The sequence below is a fragment of the Mobula hypostoma genome, chromosome 21 (assembly GCF_963921235.1).
Source record: "Mobula hypostoma chromosome 21, sMobHyp1.1, whole genome shotgun sequence".
NCBI classification, from domain to species: Eukaryota; Metazoa; Chordata; class Chondrichthyes; order Myliobatiformes; family Myliobatidae; genus Mobula; species Mobula hypostoma.
This window is the reverse complement of record NC_086117.1, coordinates 30,328,522-30,343,517: the sequence shown is the minus strand read 5'-3', so window position 1 is coordinate 30,343,517 and position 14,996 is coordinate 30,328,522. Positions and strand designations below refer to the sequence as shown.

General features: G+C 37.8%; 1 protein-coding gene across 1 annotated transcript in view; it reads right to left on the bottom strand.

Annotated features, from left to right (window-relative positions):
* Positions 1-256: 256 nt before the first annotated feature.
* Positions 257-14,996, bottom strand: part of LOC134359926 (pappalysin-1-like) — a 365,925-nt gene continuing 351,185 nt past the window's right edge. The window contains exon 22 of the mRNA XM_063073788.1: positions 257-6,786. Within this exon, the coding sequence (XP_062929858.1) occupies positions 6,673-6,786 (114 nt within the window). The 3' untranslated portion in view covers positions 257-6,672. The remainder of the gene's footprint in view (positions 6,787-14,996) is intronic.

The window sequence follows — 14,996 nt, the reverse complement described above, 5'->3', positions numbered from 1 at the left end:
AAGAGCATCTTTGATTTTGTTTTTCTTTTGGCTCCAAATTTGATAGGTGTGACAGAACTTGTTCAAACTAAGTGGACACCGTAGCACTTGTTCACCTCTAAATTGGCATCCCTACTTTTGATGAAAACAGCTTGTTTTGAATAATGGACCTATCAGTGGAAAGCAGTAATGGCAGATGTGTGACCTTAAACAGGCACCGATTGAGAAAAAACAAACAATTCATAAACGAGGTATAGCACACCTTCACTTTCCTTCATATAGCCAGTGTTTATTTCTAACCAATACATAACAGGGAGGAGACATTATTTATCCATAAGAAATAATTATTTCCAGAGAAACAAATATACAGTACACCAGACAGATGTTTGTTGTGTAAAGTCAGAGCACCAACATAAGATATGCAGCGGTACAAAAGAACAAAAAAAAAATGTTTGTGGTAAGTGCCCAACACAGTGCATTGTGAGTATGGGATAGTGGAATGGATTCCACCGATTTACCAGTGCTTTCTGAACACCATAATGGTATTAAAGTACAGTGCCAATGGTCAACTTTGATCCATTGAAAAACTGATGACACTTGTTCTAACCACCAGTTGTGCTAAAACAGCTCCTTGTACTTCAATGCCAGCTGCTGATCACTAGACCTGACAATGGTTTCTTGCATCTGGATTGATGCTGGAATAAAGCAGCTAAATTTTGGGTTGTCAGGACCAGTGACTACATACAACAGATGGTAAAAAATACTATTTTTTAAAAAAACATTCACTACAAAGCTCTTCTGATTCATTTTGCCATTGCTGTGCATATATATATTTTTTTTATATTTATATATAGTGTGAGGAAGTAATTATAAAGTACCTACAGGTAACTTCAAGAGGTTCTATAATGATGAGTAGATTGGGTCTCTAATATCTGATGATGAGAAGAATGAGAGGTAATTTTACTGGAACCCATGAAAGAAGTTTCTGAAGTGACTTAACAGAATGGATGCTGGGAGACTGTTTTCATTGGCTGCAGTGTCCAGAACAAGGGGTATTGTCTCAGGGTGAAGTGTTGGACATTTCAGACACTCGGCAAGAGGAAACTGTAACTGCAGAGTGCGGTGAATCATCAAAAGATTCCATCCCAGAGGCATTGGATGCTCTGTAGTTCATCAGGTTTAAAGATAAGATTAATGTAATTTTTAGGAAACCATAGAAAATCAAGGGAACTGGAGATCAAGTGGGAAACTGAAGCTAAGGAAGGAGATAAACTTGAGTCAGGGAGCTAGCTTAGAGGGTCTCGTCATCTTCTCTCACTCTTGCTTTAGGAAACTGAGATCAGGCTACTGATTATTATAAATTATGTTATCCACAACAGGGACATCCATATGTTCAAATTATTCTTACACTCTTCTTGCAAGAGAAGCAATTTTGAAATTGATCTCGGATGCTTTAATATCTCAAAGCACATTTGTTTCACTGAAACGAAGACCAACAAAAAAGTACAACATTTGCCTGCAAGCTCACCTTCGGTTGGTGATGCTAAGTGTACTCTCCAGCGGAAATGCACTTTAAAAGGCAGCATAGAACATGCTGTGGCGATTAAGTGCAGCTAGCTACTGGGGGTGAACCATTCTTCATCTCACAGGATGAAGTCCGGGATATTTTGGATGGAGTTCAGGAGGAACTTTGTCCTGCAAACCCTGTGGGTGAGAGACATTACCATTACTATGCTGCAGAACTGTGTGAGCAAGTGCAATTATACTGCTGGACTTTAACTGGCAGATTTGCACATGCAATACAGTGACAAAGCATTGATTTCATAATGATTATTGTTGAACTATGGATGATTTAAAACCTGGCAAATTCAGTCGTGGATGGCTTTTGATATCAAGGATAAACACGGCCCGGTATGTGTAGTAGAGTCTATCAGCAGAACCTGCACACCAGAGCCATTTCCAATGTTATTATCTTATCCTTGGTTAATTGAACTCTATTGATACTTGGTCATTGGCTGGTCCAAATCTATTTCCAGAGGTGTATGGAGCCTTAGCTCCAAATGAAAGTCACAGCAATGGCAAGGGTAATCATTTCACAGATGCATGCATTACATTGAATTTATTGTGGTTAGATGTTCTGTACTTGAAAATGAGGGAGCTACAAGAGTACAGTGTATGTCTCATGTAGATTTCATATCCTGTCATACCATTAAGGTAATAAAATGGCTGTAACAACGGAATTGTAAAGTTGTAAAAATAATTTAGATGATAAAGTGTAAATATAAATTAAAAATGGATGACATTCTTAATAAATAACTCTACTATTTACATCTTTATATATTGCTAGGAAATTTAAATTAAACTAAAAATTAAAGCAGCTAGTTTACAGGCATGAGGTACAGCAAAAGATATGATATTACAGTAGACTGTTACACTTATAACGTTTTTCAGCACTTCATTTGATTATTGTTTTCATGACTTCCATAAGGTGCCCAACAAGTATGACTAATAAATACCAGGTTTTTCACAATGGCAGTTACCATATGAAAATATTTCCTCTCTCAAAGAAATCACAGCTTGACTTATATTATGCAGACAGGTAAATGATCAATCAGAAACCAAGACTTCATGTATTTTTCTGGAAAGTTAAGTTTAACTTCTGTTCAGAATGATTGGTTGTGGTGGAGAATGTTTTAAAACATATTATAGTGACCAGTTTACTTGAGAGAAAATATCCCACCAGCAAATGTGACTTGGTACTTAAATCAATTACCAGTTTTCGGTATTTAGACTGAATTTATCTGCCTCCCATTACTGAAATATTTCATTGTTAAAAGCAGCAATATTTCTGTATGCTGTTAAATAACAACAAAAGTAAAAGCAAATATCGATTAACTATCATCTTAATACAACTTTGTTGATTATATAAAACAAAATATTTGTGATTAATTAGCAAAAGCCAAGGGTCTTCCCAATAAATCTCACCATCACATAAAATGCTTGATTGGAAGTCTAAGAATTAACTCTTGCAATACCAACTTTTACAGAATTTCTTCCATCTGTGCTTCCTACACCTGATTGTCCCTTTTAATTGGCTGCTATAATAGCTAAACTAATCACCCCTTAATAATAATGTTTAAATGCATGAGATATTATATATGCGAAGCATCGGAAAACAAAAATTTTAAATTTAAAATAGAATCAGATACAAAAAAAATACCTGTCTGACCTTAGCAGCTTTTCAAAAACAAACATTGATGTAGACTTTTGTAAATGACTGTACAGAAAATCCAAATGCAGTTACTGAGCACAATAAAAATACTGATTAAATACAATTAAGCAAAAAGTTTATAACAAAAGTACAAATAAACACTTCAAACACTTAAACAATTAAATGTCAAAAAGTCGTTCCTTTTTTTTCTATCTGGAGCTAATACTATGCACAAAAATCGACAAGACATTACGACATGACTACACCAAAATCCTATGGAGCACTATGTTTTTTTTTGTCTAAACCCTAATGTTGTGGTAGATTCTTTTTGTCTTCTCAATCTCGGTTCATGCAGTTTGCATAACCATGTCTGTCAGGTGTTTGCAGCATGAAATCTTTATTTGAAACAACACAGGTAAAACCGATAAGAACCGACAGTTACAACCAGGCAAAATGGAAGAGAGATGGGAGGTAGCTTGGCTCGTTTTAAAGTCCCTTTGAAATTGGCATGTTCCACTTTTTGACACACCTTAACCAGCAAAAAGTATGAGCACTGAGGTTCTGACCAGCTCGTTTATGAGGAAATACTGTCTATTGGCAAGTTTTGAGTCATAATTATAGAATGTAAAAAAAACTGGATGAGAGCATGAGTCATACTGTTTCTGAATTTTCACTTTTCTCTTATGTTATAAAGATTAAACTAAAGCAAGACTTCGTCTTATCACTGAAGTAATACGTAAGATAGGTATGAAAATCTAAATGTGCACCCTTCTCTCATTATCCTCTCCTTTTAGTGTATACGTCCTCACCTGACATGATATAATTATGACTGTAGCATCAGTTGTGGAGGTACATCACAAATATCACTGCACCGATGTCCAAACGTGTTTGTCTCAGATTGCTGTCCACTCTTTTAACCAAGGCACTAACCCATTTAAACTCATTAACTACTTTGATACGGGAAGGGCAAAATAATTTTGCACGAGCTTGTTGAGAATATGTAAATTAATATTCATGTTGGAAATATGATTGCATTTATACTACAGGGATATTGATTTTTATATGCCACCTGATTGTTGTTAAACAGATATTCAGAGTCCATTAAATTTTCAATGGATATTGGTTTCATCATAGACGTCATTGGATTTTGCTCTTTGTGTTCAGAAACTGATCCTTATTAGCTGCTGGCAATACTCTGTGACTAAGCTGAAGAAGTTGGAAACCATATTACCCAAATTATTGACTTCAGTTGTGGGATACTTTATCTTTTTCCTGTGAATTTACAGCAAAGTTGGTGTTAAAAGGCTGTAAATTGATTATGAATACCATTTGCCATACTCGTATGTTAGACCACTGCAGCTATTTTCAATCCAATGGGTTAATGCCCTTATTAAGGCAAGCAAATATATCCCAGACTAATATCAGAAGTGGCACAAATGCAAAGAAATATCTGCTTATGGTGATCTCTCCTACACTGTGACATACTCTAGTTCATCTCCAGTTGGAAACATTGCACTGAATGAAACATACAGAAATAATTGGATAAAATCGGCAACCTAATGGTCACAAGGAAAGTTAAGCTACAAACAATTGTAGATTGCAAATATAACTACAAAGGTTCAACACTGATGTACTGACATCTGCCCGTTGAACGTTTCTGTCCATTGCATGCACGGAAATGAGGATTCATCACCTTCCACTGAGTATTTATAGCAGTAACCTCTATTATACCATTTGTACTTATAAACTTGCTCGCCATTCTCAATAGGGGGATCGTACAGTTTCTTTTTTAAATAAGGTTCTCCAGCCCAGCTGTGTTGGAGTCTACCTCTTCCACTTACTTCAAAAGAAATTCAATTTAGAAGCAATCACGGGAAACAGAGACACTTCATGAATAGTTCCTACTTTTTAAGAGTTTTCAGAAGCCAGTGGGACAGTATTTAGCAAATTTTGTAAGTAAAGTAGCATTGTTAACTTTCTCTGCTCATTTTGGATTCTATTCCATAACTGCCCACAAAACTGTGCGGTGTCCTTATGGCAATAATTATATTTGACCCTAAACACTGAGCGCCATACATCATGCATTATTTATACTGTTTCTTTATCTCCCACAGACAGAATATGTAATCTTATATTGGATTATGCTTAAGTACAAATCTAGATGGTGTGTGCTGCAGATCTAGTTAAAGTCGCTCGATGTACATACTCTGTTTAGGTTGATAGAGTGGTTGGCTTTTTATGTATAACCCACCATTTATTCTGCAGAAAGATTCTGTGTGACCATGGTCCAGGCTGTCCCCTCCATAAATATCTCTACCGGGTACTATTAAAACGATTACCAGCGTTTGCTTGAGGTTATATTTTTAAAAGCTGATTTTCTTTCAGATTTTTCGTTTTTTTTTCAGGTTTTATTCATATAGTCGAAAGCTTGAATTGTTACTCCCCTTAAATTTAATCAACACAACAGCATTTGTTGACAACTAGAATTACCAAATGGTAAAAATGAGTGTCTAGCAGCTCTGACCATTGGATTTTATCCTTTCCAGATTTGGTTTTGCAAGTTAGTCCTTAGATGTGCAAGGCCAATGATTTAGCAACTGCTGATAAAAAAACACCCCTTTTGACACAGGTAAAATTGTTTCAAGGGCTTTTGCTTCCCTTCTTGTTATGTTTATTCCATTATTCAATACCCCTGGAATGGCAATAACATCCTCACACCAATCCACTAAAATTACCTTTTACTGGTCTGATTCTCCTCTGGTTTGAAATTGTGTTCCATGGAAAGAGCAATTAGAATGAGTGCAAGCAGCTTTGATTTCCTTGCAATTTGGCTCATTCTTTTGGCTGGATCTGTTTTCAATGAAAAGATTAAGAGATGAAATCAAAGGGTTTTAAAACAAAGCTGAAGTTTTGCTTAAGGCAGATAGACTGAAGTTTGGGTTTGGTGTTAACCTGCTCTCACAGTGTGAGTAGCTGGTTATTGGGCAGCAACAGCAGCCATGCTAACAGTTGTTTCCTTTCAGAAATACGTATTCATTTTTTTCTATCTGTAAGTTGTTCTTTAATCGTTCTATGCACAATTATCTTTGTGTTGTATCTGGATTATTTTTATTCACTTTACTGAAAAAATTTTTATGTTTGGATTTGACAATTGTATTTGTAACCCTTAGAAAATATAGATTGGGGGGACGGTATTGTTGGGAGTAAGGTGGGTGGGGCAAAGGATTGGCCAGGAGAGGCCAATCTAGCAGGCATAAATCATGCTATTTTGGGGTTTGTTCATTCATTGTGTCGTTTGTGTCTTTATTCTTTGCTCTCACTCCAGTCTTCAGACAGAAGGCAGACTAGTCGAATTGTGTGTTTGTATGTGTATGTGTTTCTGTGAGTATCATCTGGTTGGAGAGGTTTCTCCTTTAAGCAGCAAGGAATGTGTGGCTCTTCCAGTCTGCCTTCAGCTGTTAGCAGTTCCTGGTTCCTCTCGGCTAATGGTGTCCATGGTAGAAGCGTGGCCGTCTCAGTTTGCCGTGCTCCTGAGCTGAGGGGTCTCGGCAAGCGCAGTCTCCATGAAGTTCACAAGACATTGGGAAAGGAATGACCTGTAAAGAAAGGAAGTGCATTAGATGCTTCTGAAGAGCTTTTATCCACTGAAGCGTGTGGCACAAGAGGCACAGCTTAGATCATAAAATGACAAAATAGCACATCCACCTGCCAACACCATCTCGCTTTATTTAATCATTTATTTGTTTGCAGAAGAGCTTCACTATGAATCATAAATATGAAAGCACATTGAGTTCAGTAACACATTTCTACTCCATTATCAGGTAATGTCTGGCTGCTCTCTACCTATGCAACATTCAATTTAAAAAGAGAACTGAGTATATTTCTCGTGGATGATATGGTACTCTTGTCCCAAAGACGCAATTTTTTTTCTATACCCATCCCGGATGGCTTGCCTTGCCACACAGTGCTTAGAAATGTTATCTATAGAGACTGCACTTCCAGAGGAAGGCATTGCTTGGGAAGTGCCTCTGGATATTACCAGGCTGTAAAAGAGATTAGAGTGAGAGTTTGTTTCATTTGGCGAGTCGGTTCAGTCCCATTCTATTTTTTCAAAGCATTCATGATATTTTCAAATAAATGCACAGGAATGAATCAAACGAAAAGAAAATGCATACACAAGAAGCCACAGATGCTGGAATCTACAATATTTGGAGGAACTCAGCTGGTTCCTAAGCGATGGCGGGGGGGGGGGGTGCGTGGAGGGAATGGACAGTCAATGTTTCAATCCCTTTGCGTGATCTTGGCCCAAAACATCAACTGTCCATTTTCCTCCAAGTTTATTGCCTGACCCACTGAGTCTCTCCCGCATTTTGTTCGCTGCTCCAGAATTAAACAGTAGACTTGGTAAAAGGGTTAGAAGCAACAATCAAAAGGCTTTAGTAGAAAATTGTAAGAATATAAGGTCCCTTGCTTTATCATACAATTGATCAGCATAACAAATAAGAGGAATGTGCTGATCTGGAAAAAATATTCAAACATTTCAACAAGAAAAAGTATTGGTGACAAAATGGACTCTGGACTTTCTGTCTCAAAAGTGGAAAAGTGAGGATAGACTCTACTCAAAGCAGGTGACTCTGGCATCGCTGGAGTTACAGCTATTAGCTCGAAATATACTTTCCGTGGCTACTTTATTAGATACAGAAGTGAAACCTGGTGTAATCTTCTGCTGCTGTAGCCTAATCACTTCAAGGATCAATGTGTTTCTGCACACCTCTGTTGTAAAACATGGTTATTTGAGTTACTGTTGCCTTCCTGTCAGCTTGAACCAGCCTGGACATTCTCCTCCGATCTCTCTCATTAACAAGGTGTTTTTGCCCACAGAACTGCTGGTCTCTAGATGATTTTTGTTTATTGCTCTATTCTCTGTAAACTCTGGAGACTGCTGTGCTTGTAGATCCCAGGAGGTCAGCAGTTTTTGAGATGGTCAAAGCACCTGTCCGACATCAGCAAACATTCCACAGTCAAAGTCACGTAGATCACATTTCTTCCCCACTCTGATATTTGGTCAGAATAACAGCAGAACTTCTTGACAATGTCTGCATGCTTTTATGCATTATGTTGCTGCCACATGATTGGCTGATTAGATATTTGCATTAACAAGCAGGTGTACAGGTATACATAATAAAGTGGCCACTGGGTGTAAGCAAGAGAAAGTGACATTTTGGTTGCAATATTTATCTGCAATACAAACTCTAGGAAATGCCTTTCACTTGCATACATCTTGGTCTTTTCTGATCTTTTAAGCTTTTGGTGTAAATTTTCAATTTTAATAGGTGTCATTGAGCTCTAAGAGTAATTTTCTACTTCTGCTTAAAATTAGTGTTTGGAAAACCATTGGCATTGGTGTGTGAATTTTGATATGTCCTGCCAGTGGGTTTAGCTTCCTGCCTGAAACACAGTGCCAGAAATTCACCCTTTCTGCCTACACTATCTAAATCTTCTGCAGTTGCCTGTTTAGCTTGGAAGGATTGCTCATATTTACCAGTGTGGATCGGAAAAACAAGACGTCAGACAGCAGAGTTTTCAACCCATTAAGTTCATGAACAAGCACTTAATGTGCTCTTACTTCAATTTAACATTCAATATTTTTAAACCAATAGATGTTAATCCACTTTAGGATAGGATGAGTAGCAACTATAGTTAATGCTGAGCTGGAGTTGGGGGTTCGCAGACCTGGGGAAATAATAAATGAGATTATTACCAAGGAAAAAAAATGGGAAATGATTCTAAACTTCCTTTCAAAATTCTCCACTCCCCTCAAAGGGAACTTTAAGAGTGCAAACTGTAACAACATTTGTCTAATCTGGAAATGTTTTCAAACTTAGTTTTATAACACTAATTTTATACTGTTGCAACATTTTTGTTTAGTTTTTGACATTTTTTTGACTAAGGAGTGGGGAGTCTTGGAACTATGCTGAAGTAGGGACAGTAATCTCTGTGTGGTGTTTCCTTGATCACTTGTCCTCTCTATTTCCACCATTCCAACATGAAGACCTCCTGTGAACAAACCAGCCACGGCCCCACTTCAATTCAGTGGATGGACGAGAATAACAAAAGTTATGTTATCACAAGTGGAATCAATAGGTTAGTAGATTAAAAGTTTCTTAATATGACTGGACCTTAGAGCTGTTCGCATTCAATAAGTCTCTTCACATTAAATATTTTTAAATTTATGTTTAACAGCAGAAATTTTAATCAGCTTGGCCCACACAAACTCCACTTCAATTTTCATCATGTTGGACCTTATGTTTTTACAAGGTTCAGTGACATGTAATCCAGTGAAATACTAGATTAAAAAAGACGAAGATGTCCCAGAGATCACTGAATCTCAATTGTCTGGAGTTTATTTAATCTTTCGTCTCATCTGTAGAAGTGAGAAGGAAGGTATAAAATGTGAGTGAACAAGTCTGAAACAACTGGATGCTTAATAATCTCACGTGTGCCATTTGAGCCTTCTTTATCAGAATAAATGTCGACCTAGGTCTGTACCTGAAAACCAGGTATGACTTGCAGAGGGCTACTTCAAGGGTGAAGAGACAATTTCGAACAAGGTTGGAGGTGACATCGGATGTACGACAACGCTAGCAGGGTTTGTAAGACATTCCTTCCTACAAAGCGAAACCCAATAGCATGAATGTCAGCGATGCTTCACTAGATGAACTCAATGCCTTCTATGCCCACTTTGAAAGGGAGAATATAACTACAGCTGTGAAGATCTCTGCTACACCCAGTGATCTCTGTCTCGGCCGATGTTAGGCTGTCTTTAGAGAGGGTGAACCCTCGCAAGGCGGAAGGCCCTGATGGAGCACCTGGTAAGGCTCTGAAAACTTGTGCCAACAAACGGGCAGGAGTATTCAAGAACATTTTCAATCTCTCATTGCTACAGGCAGAAGTTACCACTTGCTTCAAAAAGACAACAATTATACCAGCGCCTAAGAAAAATATTGTGAGCTGTCTTAATGACTATCGCCCAGTAGCACTCACATCTACAGTGACGAAATGCTTTGAGAGGTTGGTCATGACTAGAGTGAACTCCTGCCTCAGCAAGGACCTGGACCCACTGCAATTTGCCTATCGCCACAGTAGGTCAATGGCAGACGTAATCTCAATGGCTCTTCACACGGCCTTAGACCACCTGGACAATACAAATACCTATGAAAGGATGCTGTTCATTGATTATAGCTCAGCATTTAGCACCATCATTTCCACAATCCTGATTGATAAGTTACAGAACCTGAGCCTCTGTACGTCCCTCTGCAATTGGATCCTCGATTTCCTAACCGGAAGACCTCAATCTGTGTGGATTGGTGATAACATCTCCTCCTCTCTGATGATCAACACTGGTGCACCTCAAGGGTGTGTGCTTAGCCTACTGTTTTACTCTTTCTATACCCAAGACTGTGTGGCTAGGCATAGCTCAAATACCATCTATAAATATGCTGATGATACAACCATTGTTGGTAGAATCTCAGATGGAGATGCGAGGGGATACAAGAGTGAGATATACCAACTAGTGGAGTGGTGTCACAGCAACAATCTGGCACTCAACATCAGTAAGACGAAAGAGCTGATTGTGGACTTCAGGAAAGGTAAGAGAAAAAAACACATACCAATCCTCTTAAAGGGATCAGAAGTGGAGAGAGTGAGCAGTTTCAACTTCCAGGGTGTCAAGATCTCTGAGGATCTAACCTGATCCCAACATATCAATATAGTTATAAAGAAGGCAAGATAGCATCTATACTTCATTAGGAGTTTGAAGAGATTTGGTATGTAAACAAAAATACTCAAAAACTTCTATAGATGTACCGTGAAGAGCATTCTGACAGGCTGCATCACTGTCTAGTATTAGGGGGTGGCTTTTGCACAGGACTGAAAGAAGCTGCAGAAGGTTGTAAATTTAGTTGGCATGACTAAATCTTGGGTACTAGCCTACAAAGTACCCAGGACATATTCAAGGTGCAGTGTCTCAGAAAGGCAGCATTCATTATGAAGGACTCCCAACACCCAGGGTATGCCCTTTTCCCACTGTTACCATCAGGGAGGAGGTACAGAAGCCTGAAGGCACACACTCAGTGATTCAGGAACAGCTTCTTTCCCTCTGCCATCCGATTCCTAAATGGACATTGAACTCATGAATACTGCCTCACTTTTTAAATATATATATTAATTCAGTTTTTGCACGATTTTTAATCTACTCAATACACATATACTGTAATTGATTTACTTATTTATTTATTTTTTTCTTCTCTATTATGTATGGCATTGAACTGCTGCTGCTAAGTTAACAAACTTCATGACACATGCAGGTGATAATAAACCTGATTCTGATTCTGACATAACAAAAAAAGAACAGAGGTAGGTAACTTCTGGTCTGGGAAGGACACAAAGTTCAGTCATGCTTTTTCTTGACACAGTTGCCAATGTAATATTTGCCAGTCAACGTGTACACAACTTATGGGAAAAGCTGTTTTTAAAAGGAGATGTAAATATATTAATAGGTTGGAAAAAGCATGTGACTGCCTGAGCAAACACTTTATCACCTATTGGAAGTGAAAGTTGGTGGGCTGTGGTCTTCCCTTTAAGAAGTATTAGAGTGTGTACTTAAAGCAAAGGTCTAACTAAATTAATAAGAATAACCACTGAACCACTAGGTGTCTGATCTAGTAAATCAAAGTATTGATGAGGTGGGCAAGGATTCACTAAACAACTGCAGACAGCACTTTTTAACTTACAATCTGTGCCGTTTATTGCCTTGGCAATTGCTGAAGCTCGGTTATTCAGTTATAACTCAATTGTTGAGTTTCATTCTAGGATGACAAAGGATCTCTAATGGGATGAAGTTGGTGCATCTCTTCCCCATTCCAAGAATATACAAAAAAAGTTAGAAACCACAAACTGTGAGTCTCAGTTTATCTCAAATTTTGCATTTCGCTGCAATATCCTATTGTGTTACTTGCTTCAAATATGTGTTAAGTTTTCATAAAAAGACAAGGCCCTAATCTCTAATCTCTAACTATTCTTTTCAAAGTATAACAAATTGGGTTTGATTATTGATCATTATTCAATAAATGACAAAGTAAAATGTTGAAGATTCTGCAAGTCTGAATTAAAATAGAAAATAATGGAAATACCCATCAGGCTAGGCAGCAATTGCGGAGAGAGAAAAACAGAGCAAATTTTGAGATTAATGAGCTGAATTGTTTATTTTTATTGTTACGTTTGTCAGTCCAAGTGTCTTCTGCAAACAAAATCAACAGAAATAGTGTTTATACTGCATGATAGATCTAATGCCTGGGCCAAATCCATTCACCAATATAAGGTAACTTCTTGCTCAGCAATATTCCTCTGTGCATGGTACTCTTCCACTTCGAACAAATATGAGAGAAACAAACAGGCTCCAAGATTCATGAACTTTGTTATTTTAATGATAACTCTAAATGTTCTTATCACATCCTCTTCCCTCTTCAGATAAGCCTGCAATTGCTTCTTGATCCGATCAATATGACATCTTTCAATCATCCCTGGCCCATTAACGTGGATGAAGAGATACTTTTTCAGTAAGCCTACGGCACCTTATTCAATCGAGTTCCCACAGTGTCATAGCTAGTTGCTGTCGCCAACTCACTAACAAACATTAGCTACCACATTGACAATAATACCCCATCATCTAGTATAAAGATGAAAAAATAAAGCGACATTATTGTGGGAGCTAGGAGAACTAAAACTTAATGAAGGTCTCAATTTCGAAAGCAGATCCACTTTATTGCATTTGTTCTGTAGAAAATTACAGGCGTTGAAAAATATTTAATACTGCTCTCACAGGGTAGAGTGTAAAGTCATTGAAATATTTGCTGGTTTGAAATTCTGGCCCTGCTGGTGAAGATTTAGAACAGGTAAACTCAAAAGCCTACAATTACCATCAATGTTTCTTATTCATGCAGTACAATACAATGATTAATGTCATCTGTCAATGATGGCATTTGTGCCTGATGCTTGATAAGATTGGTTTGGTCAGATACAACTTTGGTTGCTGCTTTACAAATCTCCGTCTAGCCTGGTTTTACTTGAATATTGTAAATTTGACTAGTGAGAGTTTGTGAGTCTGGAAATTTGTTCATAAAACCTCCAAAATAACAATAGTTTGCATCTAAAAATCAGATTAACGCAGAGCAGATTTCCTCCAGATGCTGTCTCTGGCCAACCTATTACGAACCGTCAGAATTTGCTTAAAATTTCTCACATTTCCCATGCCACTGATGTCAAGTTAGCTTGTCTGTAGTTTCCTGTTGTATTCCCCTCTCCTTCTTAAATGGTGTGGTTGCATTTGCTATGTTTTAGTCTGTGGGAATCATTCTGGGAATGATGAAATTCTGGAAGATATCAACTTTTGCATCTACTGTCACCACAGACACTTCTTTCAAAATCTTGAGATGCAAGTGATTGGGTCCTGCGGATTTGTTGGCATTCAATCCCAATCATTTCTGCAAATCTGTTTTTAACTGATTTCTTCCAGCTCCTCTTTCAATCTAGACCTGTTACTGTCCATTATTTCCAGTGAAGATGGAAGCAAAATATATGTTTGATTTTTCTGCCCTTTCTTTATTCCCCAATATAATGCCCCCCTTTTCTTAGTCCTTTATAAATCCTGGTTAACTTTAGCCAACCCTTTCCTTTTTATAGAAAGAGAAGCTTTTACAGCCTGTTTTTAATGTTTCTTGATGGATTATTATGTTCGATTTTCCCCTTCATTCTTGATTTCTTGCTCCTTCTTTGCTGAATACTGAAATTTTCCCAATCTTCAGGTGTAACGCATCTTTCTTTTTGGCAATGTTGGAAGCTGTTTCCTATGATTTGACACTGCCTTAACCATAGCTCAGGGAATCTCAGTTTAACCTCGGTTAATGTTAAGGGTCCATGGCATTAAAAAGGCTGGGAAACTTGCCATAGCTGGAAAACTTTGCCTTCAGCGTGGTTAAGTTTCAAAGCCACGTATGTCTGCTTTTTCCCATATTCAATGTACCATTTCTCATTGTTTCTTATGTCAGGGAAAAGTTCATTTGCCAGCTCCTGGTATTTCATTCAATTGCCTTTTGCCATTTTGTTCAGAGTAACCTATTCTCTCTCAATGTCCATTAAGTCCCCACCTCTTAAATTATCCTACCACTGACTTATATTGAGGGGCAACGGAGAGAACATGGAAAGACCAAGTACTATCCCAGCATGCCTTTGGCATGTAGACCAATACTTAATGTAGATTTCCAATTTATCATAGAAAATTGCAACTTAAACCTTCACTGTTTGTCATTTTTGGATTGCACCGTCTCACCCTGTTTAAAATCATATTCCAGATCTTATTTAGAGCGAGACTGACTGGAATACAATTTTAAACAAGGTGCAACCACAGAAACCTGATTGGTTGAGGACTAACCAAATTGGAGGAGCGGACATATGATGGGAGCTCAGTATATATACCACTGGACTAGACATGCCTAGGTATCATTCCTGATGAAGATGGCAGGGTTTGTCATCGAAACATCAGTTAAAATCAACACCTGGACCTGGCTGGAAGCCTGAGAAGAGTTTATAAATTTAGAAGTATTGGAAAGAGTTGAAGAAGTGGTGATTGTTGTGTGTATCAACTTTAAGAAATATTTAACAATTTACCGTTCAATAGTAAAATTAAAGCTCAACGATTAAAGGGACATTGGGCATCAATACCCGATCAGCTAAGGGACAAAGTACAAAA